Raw genomic sequence first — 17,392 nt, 5'->3', positions numbered from 1 at the left:
GGTATTTTGAAAGCAGCCTCGGAAATCCAAAATTATCATCACTGGATAATAGATTGAGATATTTTCTCTCATTTACGGAACATGTAATGGATCTTATAGGTGTTAATTCCTCAAAAAAAAAAAAAAAAATTAAAAAATTCACCGTACATAAATGTAAAATCGCAGATACTGTCACTTTAGCTACATGCAGTGGAGCTTCTTGAACAACATAAAGATTCTTTTTCGCCTAAATTCAACAGTTGTATGTGTTCACTTGTCCGTTTAAATAAAAATGCGCTTCATCGCTCCACAGAATATTCCAGGCCAAGAGTCATCCACATTCATTCGTGCAATAAAGTAGAATACAAATATTAGTCGGCTTTCTGTATCGCCTGGTATTAACAGTTGCACCCTCTAAATTTTGTATGGATAATAGCGTGAAATTTGACGCGTCACTTTTCTTATCGTGGAGTTCGACATGCCAGTTTAATTTGCAGTAGCTGGTATGCTTGAATTACCATATGGCGATAGCAACAGTAACAGTATCTTCAACGCCAAAAATGCTCACTTGTTTTCGGTCTCTGCTAGACATAATATCGAATCTTCCCGTTGCCTCAAATTTTAAAATCAATTTGTAAACGCCATAATCCGACATTGGTTTGAAACCGAATCTAACTTTTTTCTATTTCCGTAATTCTCGAAGAGCTGCAACTTTATTATTATTACTTTGAGAAAAAAAATAAGTTTGCAAGAAGAGCCTTTCCTTTCATAGTTACCATTTTCTACAAAGCATAGATTCTAATGCTTTTCAGAAACAATGGACTAGTTCAATATCAAAAGAATCACAGACACACTTTGTTAGCTTGCTTTAAATCGTCAATTGATTTCAGGCTAGTTGCATACATTAAAAAGTGTTTTTTTTTTTTCGTTGCGGATAATTACCATCACCACTCACAGAACTCGAACGTTTATAAACATGATGGTAAAATTCCTGACGCCGTCGTAATAAGCAGTGTAATTTCATCAATAAACAAATTTACCTTAAATCATTTACTGCTTGAAGTGTAATTTAAAATGAACAGAGAGCAAATTTTAGTTTTACTGTTATTCCATCTACGAATGAAGGAGAAAAGAAAAAAAATCAACTTATTTGGATTCATTCAATTAGTGAAAAAAGAGAGAAGTTGGAAGCTTCTTACACGTTATTTGAAAATGTGAGGCAAATTTTCAATTACTTCAGAATGTCGATGATTTCCTTTGATGAATTACATAGTTAGTTAAAAGATATCATTCAGCAAAAAAGTACCAAAATGAATTCCATTCAGCCTGTAGAAATGCTAGCAATAATTTTTAAAGTCTGTAAATTGGAGTATTAAATTGCATTAAGTAAAATAAATATTTTTACAATTGCAACGTACTTTTAACGATGTACAAAAATAATTGTAAAGTTTTGAAGATCACTGTATTTATCGATGCAATTAAAAAGAAACATGAATAGAACTTAAGATACACTTTATACACATAAATATACAATTAATAATATATATTGATTATATAATTAATATTACCATTCAGTTGTGCAAATGGGCATCGCTTCATTTTATTTTCGTGCATATTGGCGCTATGGAAAAGACTGTGACTCATCGATTTGTAAATAGACTCACAGTGGAAATCAATAGAAAGTCGTTTAAGAAATCAACTTGATGAGAAGTGCTTGTTTGACACAGAATGTCCAAAAGTTCTATACTTTTTAGTTGGTGATGCAGCATTCGAGCTGCATAAAAATTTGCTTTTTGTGTGCTGGAACATATTTGACAGTCGAAAAGATGATCTTCCAACTATCGATTTGTCGAAGAAGGAGGTGCATAGAGTGCGTTTTTGGTGTTCTCAGTAATAAATGGAGAATATTCCAGCGACCTTTTAATGCTCTACCACAATTTGCTACTGGTATTATTAAAGCTTGTATTATTCTTCATAATTATATTAAGAATAGAGATTGATTCATGACTGATCACACGAAGTCAATTATAGAGTTGGAAAATAATCAAGGAGAAAATATTACAAGAGGAGGACTTGAAACATTCTATGTAAATATTTTGTCCCAAATGTAAGCATGGTTTCGTGGCGTCTGTCTAAAATAAAAAAAAAAAAAAAAAAAAAAAAAAAAAAAAAAACATCTGATCGCCATGATATCAACGACAGATAAATTTAGAATATATCGCTTTCTTACTTGTAAGAAATATTCCAAGTAAAAAATGTTTTTCTTCCAAGGTTTTTATTTGCTTCTAAAATATTTTTGTTTCATTAGAAATAAGTTAAAGGTACAAAAAACGTTTTTTGAAAAACGTAATATAATTGCTAATTTTCCAATAATGTTTATGTTTTTACAAAAAAAAAAAAAAAAAGTTAATAATAGAAGGCTTAAAAATAAAATGAATTGATAATTAAATGCAGAAACAATCATGCAGTGTTAATAAAAATAAACAATGTTAATAATAATTTTCGGAACGCAAATAAATATGATAAAAGATAATGCATTGCTCTAATAAATGATTCCTCAGATTTTAAATCAAATTCGTGGAAAGATCTCTATTGCTCTGTTCTTTTGCATGCACAGAAACGCAACACAAAGACTTACATAAATGAAATTTGGTCCGTGAACCTGTTCGAAAAGCGTTCGAAATGCATACTTAGTTCTCTTTGAAATACAACGAACCAAAAATACTCATGTGAACACTCGTAGCATTGACGGCCTTGCCTGAAATCAACAATTTTATGCAGGGCGGAGACGCATTCATTACAGAATTGCCAGAAAGTTTCGGACGAATATTCCAGCTAATCGATTGTGTAATCGAATATATTCCGCCTCTTAATAGATAATTAAAATAGCATTGTGCACTTATTACATTATTAATACAATGATAACCGTTTTTTTTAATCTGAGAGTAAAAGGCGATTTTGATAGACATTTAAAATAACTATATGATCTACTTTATCATTAATACAAAAATAATCGTTTAACTCCCCCCCCCCCAATATCTATGAATAAAATGCCGATTTCGAACGAATATGTCATCTTCACATGAAATACTATGGGCTATTTTTTCGTACATCAAATATACTTTTACCTATATAGTAGAGTGAGTAACTATTTATTTTGGTACATAAATAATTTCAAATAATGTGTGTGGATATACGTAAAAATTCCAACTTTAGTAGGAAAACTTCAGCTTTTTTCAATAACACTGCAATAATATGTATCCAAATGTCGTTGGTGTACAAAATAAAATGTTGTTTTCGATCTCTTCAAGATTATTCCTTCAAATTTTGCCGATAAATGATGATGACAAAGTTACTGATAAAATATGGGGTCACGTTTTTTTTTTTTTTTTTTTTTTTTTTTTTTTTTTTTTTATTACGTGTTTCAAATGGTTATTAAAGAGTTCTTTAAAGTATTTAAATAAATGTCAAATAGATTACTGAGTAAGAGATTATAGTTTCCTTACCGGTGAATACTTGACTTTATCTGTCAGTTCTTTCCATGTCCAGTCCGAAAAGTGACCTTTTTTCGTTCTTTTCCTCGTTAAGTAGTCGATTATCTTTGTTGTACCTCTCATAGAACCTCCGTGTTGCATACCTTGCTCGCCCCTGAAAAAATAAAGAACCAATCGAAACAGACCTTTTCTTTTAATATTTTTCATTCTCGGCTAACTCGCTGAGAATAAAAAACTGATCTCCTCCATTATATAAAAGATACTCCGTGATCTAAATACCATATGTAGAAAATATAGTTGTGTTTGGCCCATTCGCTTACTATCTTGCAAGGGAATCCGAACATCTGTACTTTAGTTATTACCGCCCAGGACGTCGCTCACGTTCTCTGAAATGGTAATGAGACTGTGTCTGTGATCTTACCTGAGCGGATTCTCTCTGAAATGCAGCATAGCGTACTGCAAGAACGAGTGTCTCTCTGCCGACGCTCCGGCTGGCCTGTGCTCCGGTGCATTCTCCGTACTGTTCTCGCTCATCACGAAGAACGTCGAATTGCCCTGAGATAAGAGAAGAGTTCCTTTTGAGTAGTTGAACAAGAGATGTGAAACAAGAGATGAATGCGACATTAAAAGAGGCATAGGAGATCCGGTCCGAAGCATCATAGCTTTAGGGCCAGAGGAAACCTTCTAGGGGGCCCTTAGATATTGTAAATATTGGGTCCCTTTTCCTGTTCAAACTTTTAAAACTAAACATATATTTAACGATTTTAATTTAATGATGTGGAGGAATGAAGATCATTATGATCCGTGTAGTGAAAGTAAGAGGACCTATCATTTCGGGAATATTTCTTTAATGATCACATTTCACCCAAAACATGAAAGACAAGACATTAACGCGTACACACCTTACAGAACAGCATCTCATCCCCTTGAATAACGCTCCTGATGGTAAGGTCTCAGCTTCGGAACAGGAGGCCTTCAAGTTCGAAACCCAATTGTACCGAAGAACCGTCGTGTAAGCGGGTCTGACGCATGTTAAATCCGTCGAGGCCAAACGTCCACCCACTGGCATGGTGTGGAAGTTTGGAGAAGGGAGGCCAGCTCAGGTGTCGTTCTTGTCATCTGACAGCGATTCAAAATGACGAGGTCCGTCCCCAAATAGTCCTAGTGTTGCTTTAAAATGGGACGTTAATATAACTAAACTAAACCTTTTAATAACAATCGTAGTGCACTATGGGATGCGTACCTAATCAGGTATCACCATCTATTATCCAAAAGAGAAGATAGAGCAATGCAGCTGCTACAATTATTATGTAATTTTAAATTAATTTTTATTAATTATTTTTTTTAATTTAAACAATAACATTTAACAAGTTGAAATTACAAAACGCTTAGTACTTTCTTCTCTTTCTAAGCAGTTGGTTTCAGGATATAGTGTATAAACAAGTATCAGTGAAATTTAGAAGTATTTTCAAATAAAATTTAAAAAAAATTCTTACTGCAACCTAAAAAAGATTTAAAAGCAGGATAGTGTTTTTTTTAATTATAGACCACGAATTATAAAATAACAAAATATAAATAATAAACAATTAATTTCAAGTACTAATTAGGAAAATTAATAAAATAACGAGAATAAACAATACTTAATTTTAATTTGAATAAATCCGATTGCCCGACCTTCATAAGTAAATGAAAGTATACAGTTAAAAAATTTTCAAAGCATCGTAAAAAAATCTCAAAAGCTCAGGACCCCCTAAAATATAAGTTCCTAAGTAATTTCCTATTTATTACTCTGGCTTTGCATTTCATTATTTGTCTGATTTGAGTAGTTCAGTTTTTGCACTTTATGATTATCGTAACTACAGAAGTCTACATTTAGTGAGGATATGTACAATCAAAATACAGAAAAGAACAACAGTAATTAAGCATGAAAGAGTTTTTTTTTTTTTTTTTTTTTTTAAAAAGCAGTCACGATATCCGCTACTTGAACAGATTTTCGGCTATTTGGTTTTTTAAAAGTTGAATAAAACACACGAGTGAAAAATTTGATAAAACAATAAAATTCTTCTAAATTTCAAAATATAATTAAAGCTCTGTTATAAACTGCATGTAAAAATAATTTTGGAAAGAGTATTAAAATTAAAGAAAAAAAAATAGTGTGGAAACAAAACTGGCATCACTGAAAACTTTTTCTTTGTAGTTTGAGATTCTGCAGAAGTAACTTTTATACTATAATATCTACAGGATTATTCACAAAAAAACATCAAATTTCGCTTAATTTTTATTTCAAATTTTAAATAATTTTTTTAAAAAAACCGCCGTTCCTAGGGGCAGATTCTCACTTTCCAATGTTTATCACTAAAGCTGGCAACTTTATGTCCAGCGGTCTACGCTGTAAAATGCTGTATTTTGTAAGTAATGAATTTCACTTCATTTGCACGTAATTTACAGAAAGTATGCAAGGGCTAAAACCATGTCAAGAAAAACATGGATGCTATAAAAATCACATCTGTGTTACTTCCTTTCCGAAAATAACCTTAATATTAAGCAACATGCATTCTTCGCAACTCCCAGCAGTAAGATTTGACATCTTTTCCTTACCCAAAATTAGAAGTAAAGTTTTCACAATCAAGAAATGCACTATTTCTTTATTTCGAAAACTTCATTCTCTTTTATATTGCATATTAAATTGACAATTGAACATACTTATGGTGCCAAATGAAAAAATATCGGTTTTCTCTTTCAACCCATCACAAAAATTTTATGTATTATACTAATATTTTTATGTAAAATATATTACTATAGGAAATTATTCCCGATATAAATATTTATTTAACGTAATAAAGTGTAGGATAATTAATTATGTGTATTTACAGAAGAAACCATGGTTATAACTTATGAATTTACCTTTATGAGGCAATGCAAGTTTTGGATTGGGCCCTTTTTTTAATTTCCAATACAGAATTAAAAAATTAAAAAAACTGTATAATACAACCTGAGTAAAAACTTTAAGACCAGTAAAAATTTTTGAGAAAATGTAAAATGAAATAAAAGGGATTCAAATAATATTAATTTTTAAAGTTCATTGATAAGAAATAAATGCCATAAACATAATCTGTAAATACATAATTATGAGAAACATGTGGTTATTTACAAAGTTAGGATTTCTGCCTGAGTAAAAACTTTAAGGCCACCAGTCATTTTTTTAAAAATAAATATAATATAATCGTGTAATTACCATTGCAACTACTAGCTTGTGACAACGCTGCAATTTTCATATTTGTCATACGTTTCTTCGAAGTATTGGTGATCTTTGTGCAGATGGCGAAGGGTAAGAAGTTAACTGATCGTGAAAGAGGACAGATCGATGCTTTGTCTTCAACAGGAATGAGTAGTCGTGCTATTGCGATAAAGATAGGAAGATCAAAGACTGTAGTCAGCAATTTTTTTAAAATTGAAAAAACAATTATGGTAAAAAGAATACTGGGGGAAGACCTAAAGCTTTGTCCTCGCGTGATGAAAGAAGAGTTTGCCAACTTGCATGTACTGGAAAGTACTCAACCAGGAAACTGATTCCGACGACAGGTTTAAAAGTTTGTCAAAAAACGATTTATAACACAATTAGAAGGTCTGGAAGGTTCACTTATACAGCAAAATTGACTAAGCCTCAGTTACTGCAGAGACAAAAAATAGAGCGTTTGAACTTTGGCCAGAAAGTCATGACCTGGGACATCCAATGGATAAAAATTATTTTTTCTGACGAAAAAAAATGGAATTTGGATGGACCAGATGGCTGGAATTTCTACTGGCATGATATAAGAAATGAAAAAGAAATATTCTCCAGGCGCCAATTAGGTGGAGGGTCTGAAATGACTTGGGGCTGTTTTGCTTACAATGGTGTGGGCTCAATTGCATTCGTTTCAGATAGAATAAATTCACAAGGATACCAAAATGTCCTAACAAATCATCTTTTACCAAATGCTGAATGTCTTGCTGGAGAAAATTGGAAATATAAGCAAGACAATGCATCGATCCATTCGAGTAACAGCACAAAAAATTGGTTCCAAGTCAACAGTGTTGAAACTGTGAAATGGCCAGCTAGATCACCTGACCCCAACCCAATCGAGAACCTTTGGGGTGACTTAGCAAGAAGAGTTTATGCAAATGGGAGACCTTTTACATCAACAACAGAGCTGAAATCTACTATCGAAGATGAATGGTATAAAACCGACCCCACCCTTTGTCAAAAACTCGTTTCATCCATGAAAACAAGAATATTTGAAGTAATTCGAAGAAATGGCTCCTACACAACCTTCTAAGAATTTGTAATTTTTTTCTTATTTGTTATTTTCTATGTTGGCCTTAAAGTTTTTACTCAGGCTCAAATATCCATTTGTGTGTTCTGTAATATTTTCTAATAATAAAATATTCGCAAATTAATTTTTCTACTTTTTTTACTTTTATTTAAGCTCAATAATTATCAATAAAATGGTATTTTAATTCCTCAGTTTATATGTTTCCATTTTCTCAAAATTTTTTACTGGCCTTAAAATTTTTACTCAGGCTGTATATAGACATTGATTAAATAATTGAAGTCATATAGTTACTTCTATAATAAATAAGGAGTTTAATTAATGATTTTCTAATTAATACGATGTTTTTATAACGATATATTTTCTGACACGTTTAATGAAGATATATTTGCAAGAAAATGTTTACTGAAACAAACAAAGAGATTTTAAAAAAAATCCTAGAAGTTAAATGTATCGTCATTAACTCCCTGTAGACTAAATTATTATTTGTTAGCAAAAAAATTTTTAGTATGAAGGGAAAAATAGTTTAGAATTGCTTCATGTTTAAAGTTACACATTTTACGTACATTAATTATTCGTTCCTTACTTTTATGTAAGCAGAACCAGCGGGTGCACGCTTGTTAATTACTCCGATAATACCAAATAGACGGAAAGGATTAAACTAATCATACAAATTATTACAATCATTGTGACTAAGTGGAATCCATTTAAATATAACACAAGAAAACGAACTGAAAATGAGGAAATATTAAAAATAAAGAAGGCAAAGAAAAAGCAGGGCTGAAAGCTAAAATGTAAAAGACAAACTATATTTCTTTAAGACATAAAAGTTATAGAATGAATGATAATAAGAATGAATTTGTAAGTTTATTTCTCCGTCGAAACGATGGCAAAAACTGAGCTTGACGCACTTTTCTGCACCCGGCCCACGCCAAGGCGGTCTTCTCATCTGCGAAAGACTTCATTGGCGAGAAATGGCTTTCACCTGAAACAAAAGATTTTTTAAATAAAAACTCAGTTTTTGGTATAATAAAGTTCTCAGAAAGAAAGAAAAAAAATAGTCCAAAACATAAAAATTTTATAATGTTTAATAGGCCTAGTTTGATTGCGCTACCCATTGCATATTTCCCTTAGTGATTTTTACATCGCACAATTTGTAGAAGGACTGCCAACCGAAATACGTGATCACTTTAAGGAAAGGAAACTCTGTTTTGTTCTTTTTTTCTAATCGGAACTCAAACGATATTGAAAACATGCTTGAGAATGACGCAACGCATTTGGTTTGACTTTAATGACAGCAATAAAAAAGACAGTTACAAATTATGTTTGAAATTAATTTTGAAAAGCATATTAAAAGTAGATAAAATTTAGTTAGCTTATTTATATATTAACGTCCCGTTTAAAAGCGATATTAGGGCTAGTTTGGGACGGACCTCGTCATTTTGAACCGAGGCCACACGACAAGAACGACACCTAACTGGCACCCGCCTCTCCAAGCTTCCACACCAAATCAGCGGGAGGACGTTTGTCACGAACGGATTTAACATGCACCAGACCCGCTTACACGACCGTTCTCTGATGGAATCGGGTCTCGAATCTGAAACCATCCGGTTCCGAAACCAAGAAGTGTAAAAATGTCTGTAAAGTCTCTATTTTACATAAAAATAATGATAATTTATATGTAAAAGATGATGTAAAGCGTCTGTAGTGTAAAGACTAGGTATCAATCATCCGTTTTATTTTCCAATTTTTAGTTATCAATAGACCAACAAGAGGAATTCCCAAATGGACTTGTGGGAATTCATTAACATTCAAAGGCCAGATCTTTTGGCGATTACAATATTTAATTTTGTGCATAAGTATACAAAGAAAAAGTATGTGTGGTGTCTGCCACTTCGGAACCTAAGAAATTAGATGTCATTAATAGATTGATAATAATAATCGAACTGGGTAAAACAACCTTATTATCATATCAAGAGAAATAAAACACTTCAGGTCAAACTACAATTTATTTCAAAAATGCCAACTGGAATATATTAATTATTGTCCATTGCCAATTATTCCTTAATACTTCAGTTATGAATTTGTTGTCAATATCCTTTTCAAAATTTGCTGAAAGATAATTCCGAGATTCAAAATATCAAGTGGTTGACTCATATCGGCGTTCGTTGGGTAGTTTCTTCAACACTTTCTGCCGGAACTAGGGATTGCAATACCGGACCAAAATTTCAATACAGGTATTCGGTATTTTTTAAATCTTAATACCGGTATTAGAAAGTTTGGAAAAAGAAAGAAAACACAGGTGTTTCTTTTTTTTATTTGCCAGTTTTGTTAGAGAGTGTAAATATCACAAAAAATAATTTGTAACTCATAAATTATAACAGTATATAATCACAAAAAAGTAAAGAAACATCTTATTTATTTATTGGTGGTAATGTTAGCAATGCGCGATATACTTTTTCCAAGTATTTACCTCTACATCTCTCATCTTCAAATAAATCGATTTCTCGCCGGATGATTTTGGATACAGCTGATTTTTGTATTGTATTTTGGTTCGTTGAAATTTTTTTATTTATCTCTAATTCTAATTTTTGTTCAAGAGACAATTCCTTTTCACTATCAACAGTAGTGACATCATAATCTTCGATAATTGAACCGAATTCTTCTGAATGTGGATTGGTTTGTGGGAAAAAATTTTAAGAAACTTTATTCTAAGTTAATCAGATTTGAATTGGTTCTTTTCTTTTCTTCTTTTTATTTTCATTTTTAAAATCATTAGAATTATGTAAATACCATAAGACATTTTCTATTTCGGTATGCCTTTCTTCGGTGCGATTTTTCAATGTAATATATAATTCTTCAGATACTAATGTGTGCTGTTCTTTCAGTGACTGCAACATTAAATTTATTGTTGCACTAGCTGTTAATAAATTAGAATCTCCGACATAATGCCTCAATAGTCAGTTTTATTGGAAGTAGAGCTGATATAGTTCTGGATATTAAGTCGAATTCACTATTTAAAAAATTAATTTACGAGTTGAAGTCGATTATTGCTTCTTCAATTGGATTTCTCAGTTTCAAAAATCGTTCCATCATTAGGAGTAAACTGTTTCAACGTGTTTTAGAATCTAATATTAACAAATATTCTGTTTTATTTTCAGTTAGTATATATTTAGCAATATTCCTTTTTATAGGGGAACGTTTAAATATTTTAACAATTTTTTGAACTTTAAAATTATAGGAAGCAATTCTTGATAGGTTAATATTTAATCCTCATTAGCAATATCTTCTTCAACAATTACATTGTCATTATCTTCATTGTCAATATCACTCTTTTTCTTTTCAAAGTTGGAATCCGAAGTTTCTATATCTACAGTATTTGGATTCTTCTGTTCTTTATATTTTTGGCATAATACATGTATTACTCCTAATTGAATTCCATGTGCATAGCACAACTGCTGATTTGCACCAATCAACTTTCCAACTTTTTTCATAATTGTTGCTCCATCAGTCGTTATGGATACAATATTTTATTTCAGGGATAATCCATGTTTCGCTAATTTAGATTTAAGCAATTAATTAAGCCATTAAAAAGCTAATTAATTTCGTCCGTTAGGGAGACATAAAAACAAAAACGTATACTATATTGCTATGTTCGTGATACCTGAACATATAGTGGAGACAATTTTAAAAATTTCTAATAAATGCCGAAAAACCGGTATTTAAACTTGTGAATACCGATATTACAAAATTGTACAAATGGCTCAAAATACCGGTATTCGGTATCCCGGTATACCGGTATTGCAATCCCTAGTCTGAACCATCAACGTTTACTGCTTAGTCGTGTTCACAAAAGGCTCATGATTTCTTACGTTTTACAAAGAGGGTGTGAAATTTTCAACTGCACTGCAACATTGCACTGATTCATTTTAGTCAAACTTTTACACTAGTTAAGAATTTTAATTTTGTTTTGAAGTCTCAAATAATTTTTTAAATCCATTTTGCTTTCACAATTCAATCGCACACAATAATGGCTTATGACAATCCAACAGATTTCAAACCAAACCCGACAGCATAACTATCATTTTAAATCAATCCAGGTCACTTTAGTCAGATAAAAGTGCGTGCACCTATCCCGTAGGAACGATTACTCCCAGTCGTTTTCTAATAAATAACTCAGAATTTCCACAACCGCCAATCATTAAAGCTGCTTGAAAATGAAGGATTGGTAAATTATTTACTTAACAACATTGCTATGATTCGCCTTTGGGAATTTATGCTCGGATATACTAATCTATTCTGGCACAAATAGTTTTTTGAGATATCTTAAAATTACCTTTTTAGCGATCCCACTTTCATTTCCGTATAATTACTTCATTGTTTTCAATTTTTTAAAAAAATTTAATTTGATACACAATCCATTACAATGTTTTTAACATTATGATGAAATTCACACTCATCCCTCAAAACATTCAATCGCATGCTTCTACTAGAGTTCAAATTAATAATAATAATAAAAGATTTCTTCAGATATTAATTCAACACAAGTAGGATATTTATTTGTTTGTATTTTGTAATGTATACAATTTTTTATTTGCATGTACGATAATTTGCAATTGACTGATTCGATTAAATTCATATTTATCATTCTTAACTAATAATAAAGTGAACTTCTTAAAAAAGCATTCCATATTAATAATTTACATCTGAAAAGTCAATAAATTGGGCGAGCAAGCTGGTCGCAAGTATGAAGAAAATCGAACATCAATTTTTTAATAGTAATAAGAGTCGATAAAAATCAGCAAAAATTTTAATTGATGAAAGTAGACTTACAAATAAGAAAAATTCATAAATGCTTTACAAATACTCATACTTTTTAAAAATTAAACATTCACTTTTGTCATTAAGTAGAAAAGAGAACGAAAAAAAAATTATTAATATTATGGATTAGATTTTGTAAATTACAAAATCTAATCCAGATGATGTATTAAAATTCGAATTTAGTTGTTCTCAAGCCTTAATATTTTATGAGCAGACATAAATATAATTCAAAATAATTCATTTTAATGAAATTCCAATTATATCCATTTTAATTATTTTCTAATTTAGCAAAAAAATGAAATTATATTATGATTTACCTGCTTTCATAAACAGACACTTGCAGAATACAATTCATGTCCGAAAACCAAAGAAATTAAGGCAACAACTCTTCTTTCAGCTTCGAACAACATTCTGACTAATCCGAATGTTTACACCCAACACACATGCTAGTGTGGGAGTTCTTTTTCAAAAAATAGGAGGAGGGGGGGGGGTGAACAGCTATGGTAAGAAATCTTCTTAAAAAAAGTATTCTTTCGTGTTTTGAAGGATTTTTGGGCGTTCGTTTCGGTTCAATGTAGCACAGAGCAGTGAATGAATATAAAAGATTTTTTTTTCTACACAGTTCGGGAAGACTGTAAAGATATTCTTTAGTTATTCTTGAAGCGTGTCTTAGATTTAAAAAGATCTTTTTCTCTTTCGAGCCACAGTTTATATGTTGAGTTAAAAACGTTGAGGAAGTTACGAGGGTTTTTTGAAAAGCAATGTTTTTTTGTAAAGAAAGGTACAGTGTGTGTCGTAATAGACCCGCAGTCAATTGAAAATAATACAGTGACCTTTATATAAGTCAAAACCTATTTGCTAGACGACTTTTGAATGAGTTGTAATATTATTTGAACCTTATGATATTGGATTATCTTCAAAGAAAAAAAATTGTGCATTTCAAGATTCATGCTGCTTGTTTGAAGAATGGAAATTATACCTTGAAATATCTGGATAAATAATCTGCCTATTTTCATTCATTCAATTAATTTTTGCTCATTATTTAGACGCCATTCAAGGATGGATCAAGATAGTTCGAACCTTTGTTTTTAATATTTTTGGAGTTCACCTGAAAATTTTATACTTATATATCATTTTTTATCCTTTTTTACAACTTAAAAAATATCGAAAATGAGCAATATCTGTGTTAAATTTAATTATATGTTCATGGATTGTTAGACTTTTCTCTAAAAAGGTATCATATGTCGATTAGATTAGTTATATTAATGTCCAGTTTTAAAGCAACACTAGGGCTATTTCGGGATGTCAGAACTTTGAACCGCAGTCAGATGACGAAGACGACACCTAAGCTAGCATCGCCCTCTACAAACTTCCACACCACACTAACGGGAGAACGTTTGGCCCTGACGGATTTGGCGTACACCAGACCCCCTTACACGACGGCTCTTCGACGGAAACGAGTCTCGAACCTGAAACCTTACCACCAGACCACCGCAGCCCTATATCATATGTCGAAATTATTTTTTTCTCCGAATTTAATGTATGCAGTTACTTTATTGATGGTTACGTAAAACCATTTTGAAACAAACTAATTTCATGTAAAATGGGATGCACCCTTTTCCAAAATTTTATTTAAAGAATTTACAAAATTCTCTGGCAACTCGAAGACTTCTTCATTTGAAGAATTTCAGCTAATTTCTTTCTCACAAAATAATAACTGCTTATATTATGCCCAATCATTTTGTACCTTTTCTTTTCGAAATTTCTGCTTTAATTGAAAGCTGAGATTTGTTGGGTATCGTACGTTATTTAACAAGGATTCTTAGATACAACAAATCCTAATTGATTACCAAATTATTGATTTTATCTGTTAACGTTTAACTAGTTAACTGCAGAAATTATTTTTTAGAGTCCCTCAAGTCCCCCTTTTTAAAGTCAAGTGAAAACGCAGACATGTCCAACGCAATACAAATCGTTGGATAAAATTTTTTTTTTTAATTTCAAATAGCTTTCCAATTTTTTTTTTTTTTTTTTTATTCATCAATGCAATAAAAGGTCAAATATCGCAATATATATAATTTCTCTTAAAAAATCAGTAAAAAAGTGTGAATTAAGTTTTCATTTTAAAGTAAATAAAGTTTACATTCAACATGTTACTAACATTTCACAAACTACCAGAAATTACTCACATTGAACAGCGAAATGAATTGTTAGATTTATGCCCCGTTTCAAAATTACTTGAAAACTCTTAGGGGTTTAGTTATATTAAAGTCCCGTTATGAACGTGGCAAATGAATATCATTATATTCATTAGTGAAATTCATATTAAACTTATATTTATTGAAATTAGCATTTATCTCTATGAGCCTCGCAAGCGTGAGAATTCTATTGTCTCTAAGTCCTAAGACATTTTCGAATGAATGGAATAGAATGGAATCGTCTCTCCCTTCAGAGAAATTACAGGAGAGGGTTACCTACTGAGCTGTAATTGAAATGCGTGGTCAGTTTTCAGCTCCATGCAGGTGTCATTTACGGCTTAAACGAAGGGTTTGCTTAATTTGTTGCTGAATTTACACTCACACGTGTTTCAACAATTTTAGATGCATTTTTTTTTTTTTTTTTTTTTTTTTGCATTTTATCGTTGCTATACAATTAAGAAATTAATCGTTACTATAGAATTAAGAAATTAATCGATACAATAGAATTAAATTTTAAAATAATATAAGGATAAACTAATTAAACATAAATCATTATTATCTTCAAATCTCCTTCGGATTTTTTTTTCCAAAAGTGTATTTTCTTACTTATCAAGCATGAAAACATATGACGATAAAAATAAAGTTGGTATATTCATATTTAAGAATAAACTTTTATCTTTTTTTTTATCTTAATATAAAACAGATGAAGATTATCATGAAGTCTTCAATGAATGGGAAACTATTTTAGCAACAGTAATCTTAAAAATGCAAGCTTGCTTTTAATTATTAAAGTGAAATTAGGCATGCTTATATTTATTTTCAGCTCACCAATAATATTTTTAAAAACTTTGTAGATATAGTGCAATAATAAATAAGGTATTGGTGGCTCCAAAAACTGAAAGGAACTCAATGAAATTTTAGTTTAGTTTTATTAAAGTCCCATTTTAAAGCAACATTAGGGCTATTTTGGGGCGGACCACATAATTTTGAGCCGCAGTCAGATGACGAGGACGACACCTGAGCTACCCTCTCCTCTCTAGACTTCCACACCACACCAGCGGGAAGACGTTTGGTCCTGACAGATTTAACATGCACCAGACCCGCTTACACGACGGTTCTTTGGTGGGATCAGGTCTCGAACGGAACCCAATGAAAAGGTTTAAAAAATATACCAATAAAGTTTATTATTTTGCTAAAATAATGCAAAATTATTTTGCCAATATAAAATTTAAAACATCTCTGATTTCCAAATGTCAGCAATAATATAGAATACAGTTTGTAAAAACATCATCGTTTCTGCATTGTATATTTAATTTCCTTGAATTAATATACTTAATTTTGCTGAAAAACTAATTCTGTAAAAATGATCACGATGAGTAGCTTAACACAATTCTATCTTCTATTGCTTCTTCTTCTTCTTCAAAAAAAAAAAATCATCTTTATATTAACAATTACATAATTATAGGGGGAAATATTCAGGCGATATTTAACAGAGAAAAAAATATTGTTATTAATTGCTCAAATGATTATTTTATTTATTCTCATAAAAAATTCTATTACATAATCTTATAGAATTCTTACAGCAATTCAAATTAGTTTCTGAATTAAAATTAATATTTTCTATTTAATTTCATAATTAATTAAGACATAATAAATTTAATCCCAAACAGCAAGATTTTTATATTTGTATAAAATTGAGAAGTTTTTGACAGATAGGGTAATAAATATGTTAAGATTGTCTGTATTTTTCACACGCATGTAGACATTTCTTAACCAATTCATGATTTTTCAATTATTTTCACCGAAGTTTCTTCAAAATTGAAACTGAGTGCATCAAATTTTACTTTATTTCTAATCTTTATACAGCAATTGATTTTAATTTACCTGTCACCATATTTTCTAAAATTTACTAACTGCAAAAAGGTGTGGAAAGAAGCATTAATTGTCAAACATTTTTTTTTTATTTAATATCTAATTGTCGTTTTTTGGTAAAGCAATAAATTTGAAAAATCGATTTATAATTCAATAAGGTATCAGAAAAGAAAATATGAGCAAGGAGATTTCGAAAAAATACTTTAATAATCAGTGTCAATAAAAATAAATAAGCAAAGAGGAAGGAAATAGATTTTTTTGATTGATAAACATATTAAAAATTTTAATATACATATAAAAAACTTAACAACTTATGACAATCGTAATAAAATGTTTAAAAAAATTCCAATCATTGAATTAGGTCTTCTTAATTGATAAATAATGTTTAATCCCCTTACTTACTATCTGACGTGTCCTTTTCCTTCGCATGTAATCACTGTCAAGGGTAGCGACCCCCCCCCCATAGCGAGCATGTGGTGAGCTCGTCACGAAATACCTTTCATTACCTTCAATTCACCTAAACGTGCCAAAGCGCCTGAGTCAGGCCCTTGTCGAACGGGGCGATCACCGGCGTGTTAGGCTCATAGGGCCAAACTTATTTTTAATATGATATATCTAAATGTAGCCTTAATTTCTGTTATTAATGATTCCGACAATTTACAATGACGTACAAATAGAAAAATATATCACAAAAAAATATATTTTTTAAAAATTGTAT

At 30.9% G+C, this 17,392-nt stretch overlaps 1 protein-coding gene across 1 annotated transcript in view; it reads right to left on the bottom strand.

The window, feature by feature from the left end:
• The window catches only part of LOC129965580 (unconventional myosin-XV-like), a 30,468-nt gene extending 17,440 nt beyond the window's left edge, over positions 1–13,028 (bottom strand). Inside the window, exons 1-4 of the mRNA XM_056079598.1 lie at positions 12,922–13,028; positions 8,695–8,768; positions 3,895–4,028; positions 3,486–3,627 (exon numbers count right to left, since the gene is read on the bottom strand). Of these exons, the coding sequence (XP_055935573.1) occupies positions 3,486–3,627; positions 3,895–4,028; positions 8,695–8,768; positions 12,922–12,931 (360 nt within the window). The 5' untranslated portion in view covers positions 12,932–13,028. The remainder of the gene's footprint in view (positions 1–3,485; positions 3,628–3,894; positions 4,029–8,694; positions 8,769–12,921) is intronic.
• Positions 13,029–17,392: the final 4,364 nt, after the last annotated feature.

Source organism: Argiope bruennichi, chromosome 4 (assembly GCF_947563725.1).
Source record: "Argiope bruennichi chromosome 4, qqArgBrue1.1, whole genome shotgun sequence".
Taxonomy (NCBI): domain Eukaryota; kingdom Metazoa; phylum Arthropoda; class Arachnida; order Araneae; family Araneidae; genus Argiope; species Argiope bruennichi.
The sequence above is the reverse complement of the archived record's forward strand: the minus strand, read 5'-3'. Positions and strand labels throughout refer to the sequence as shown.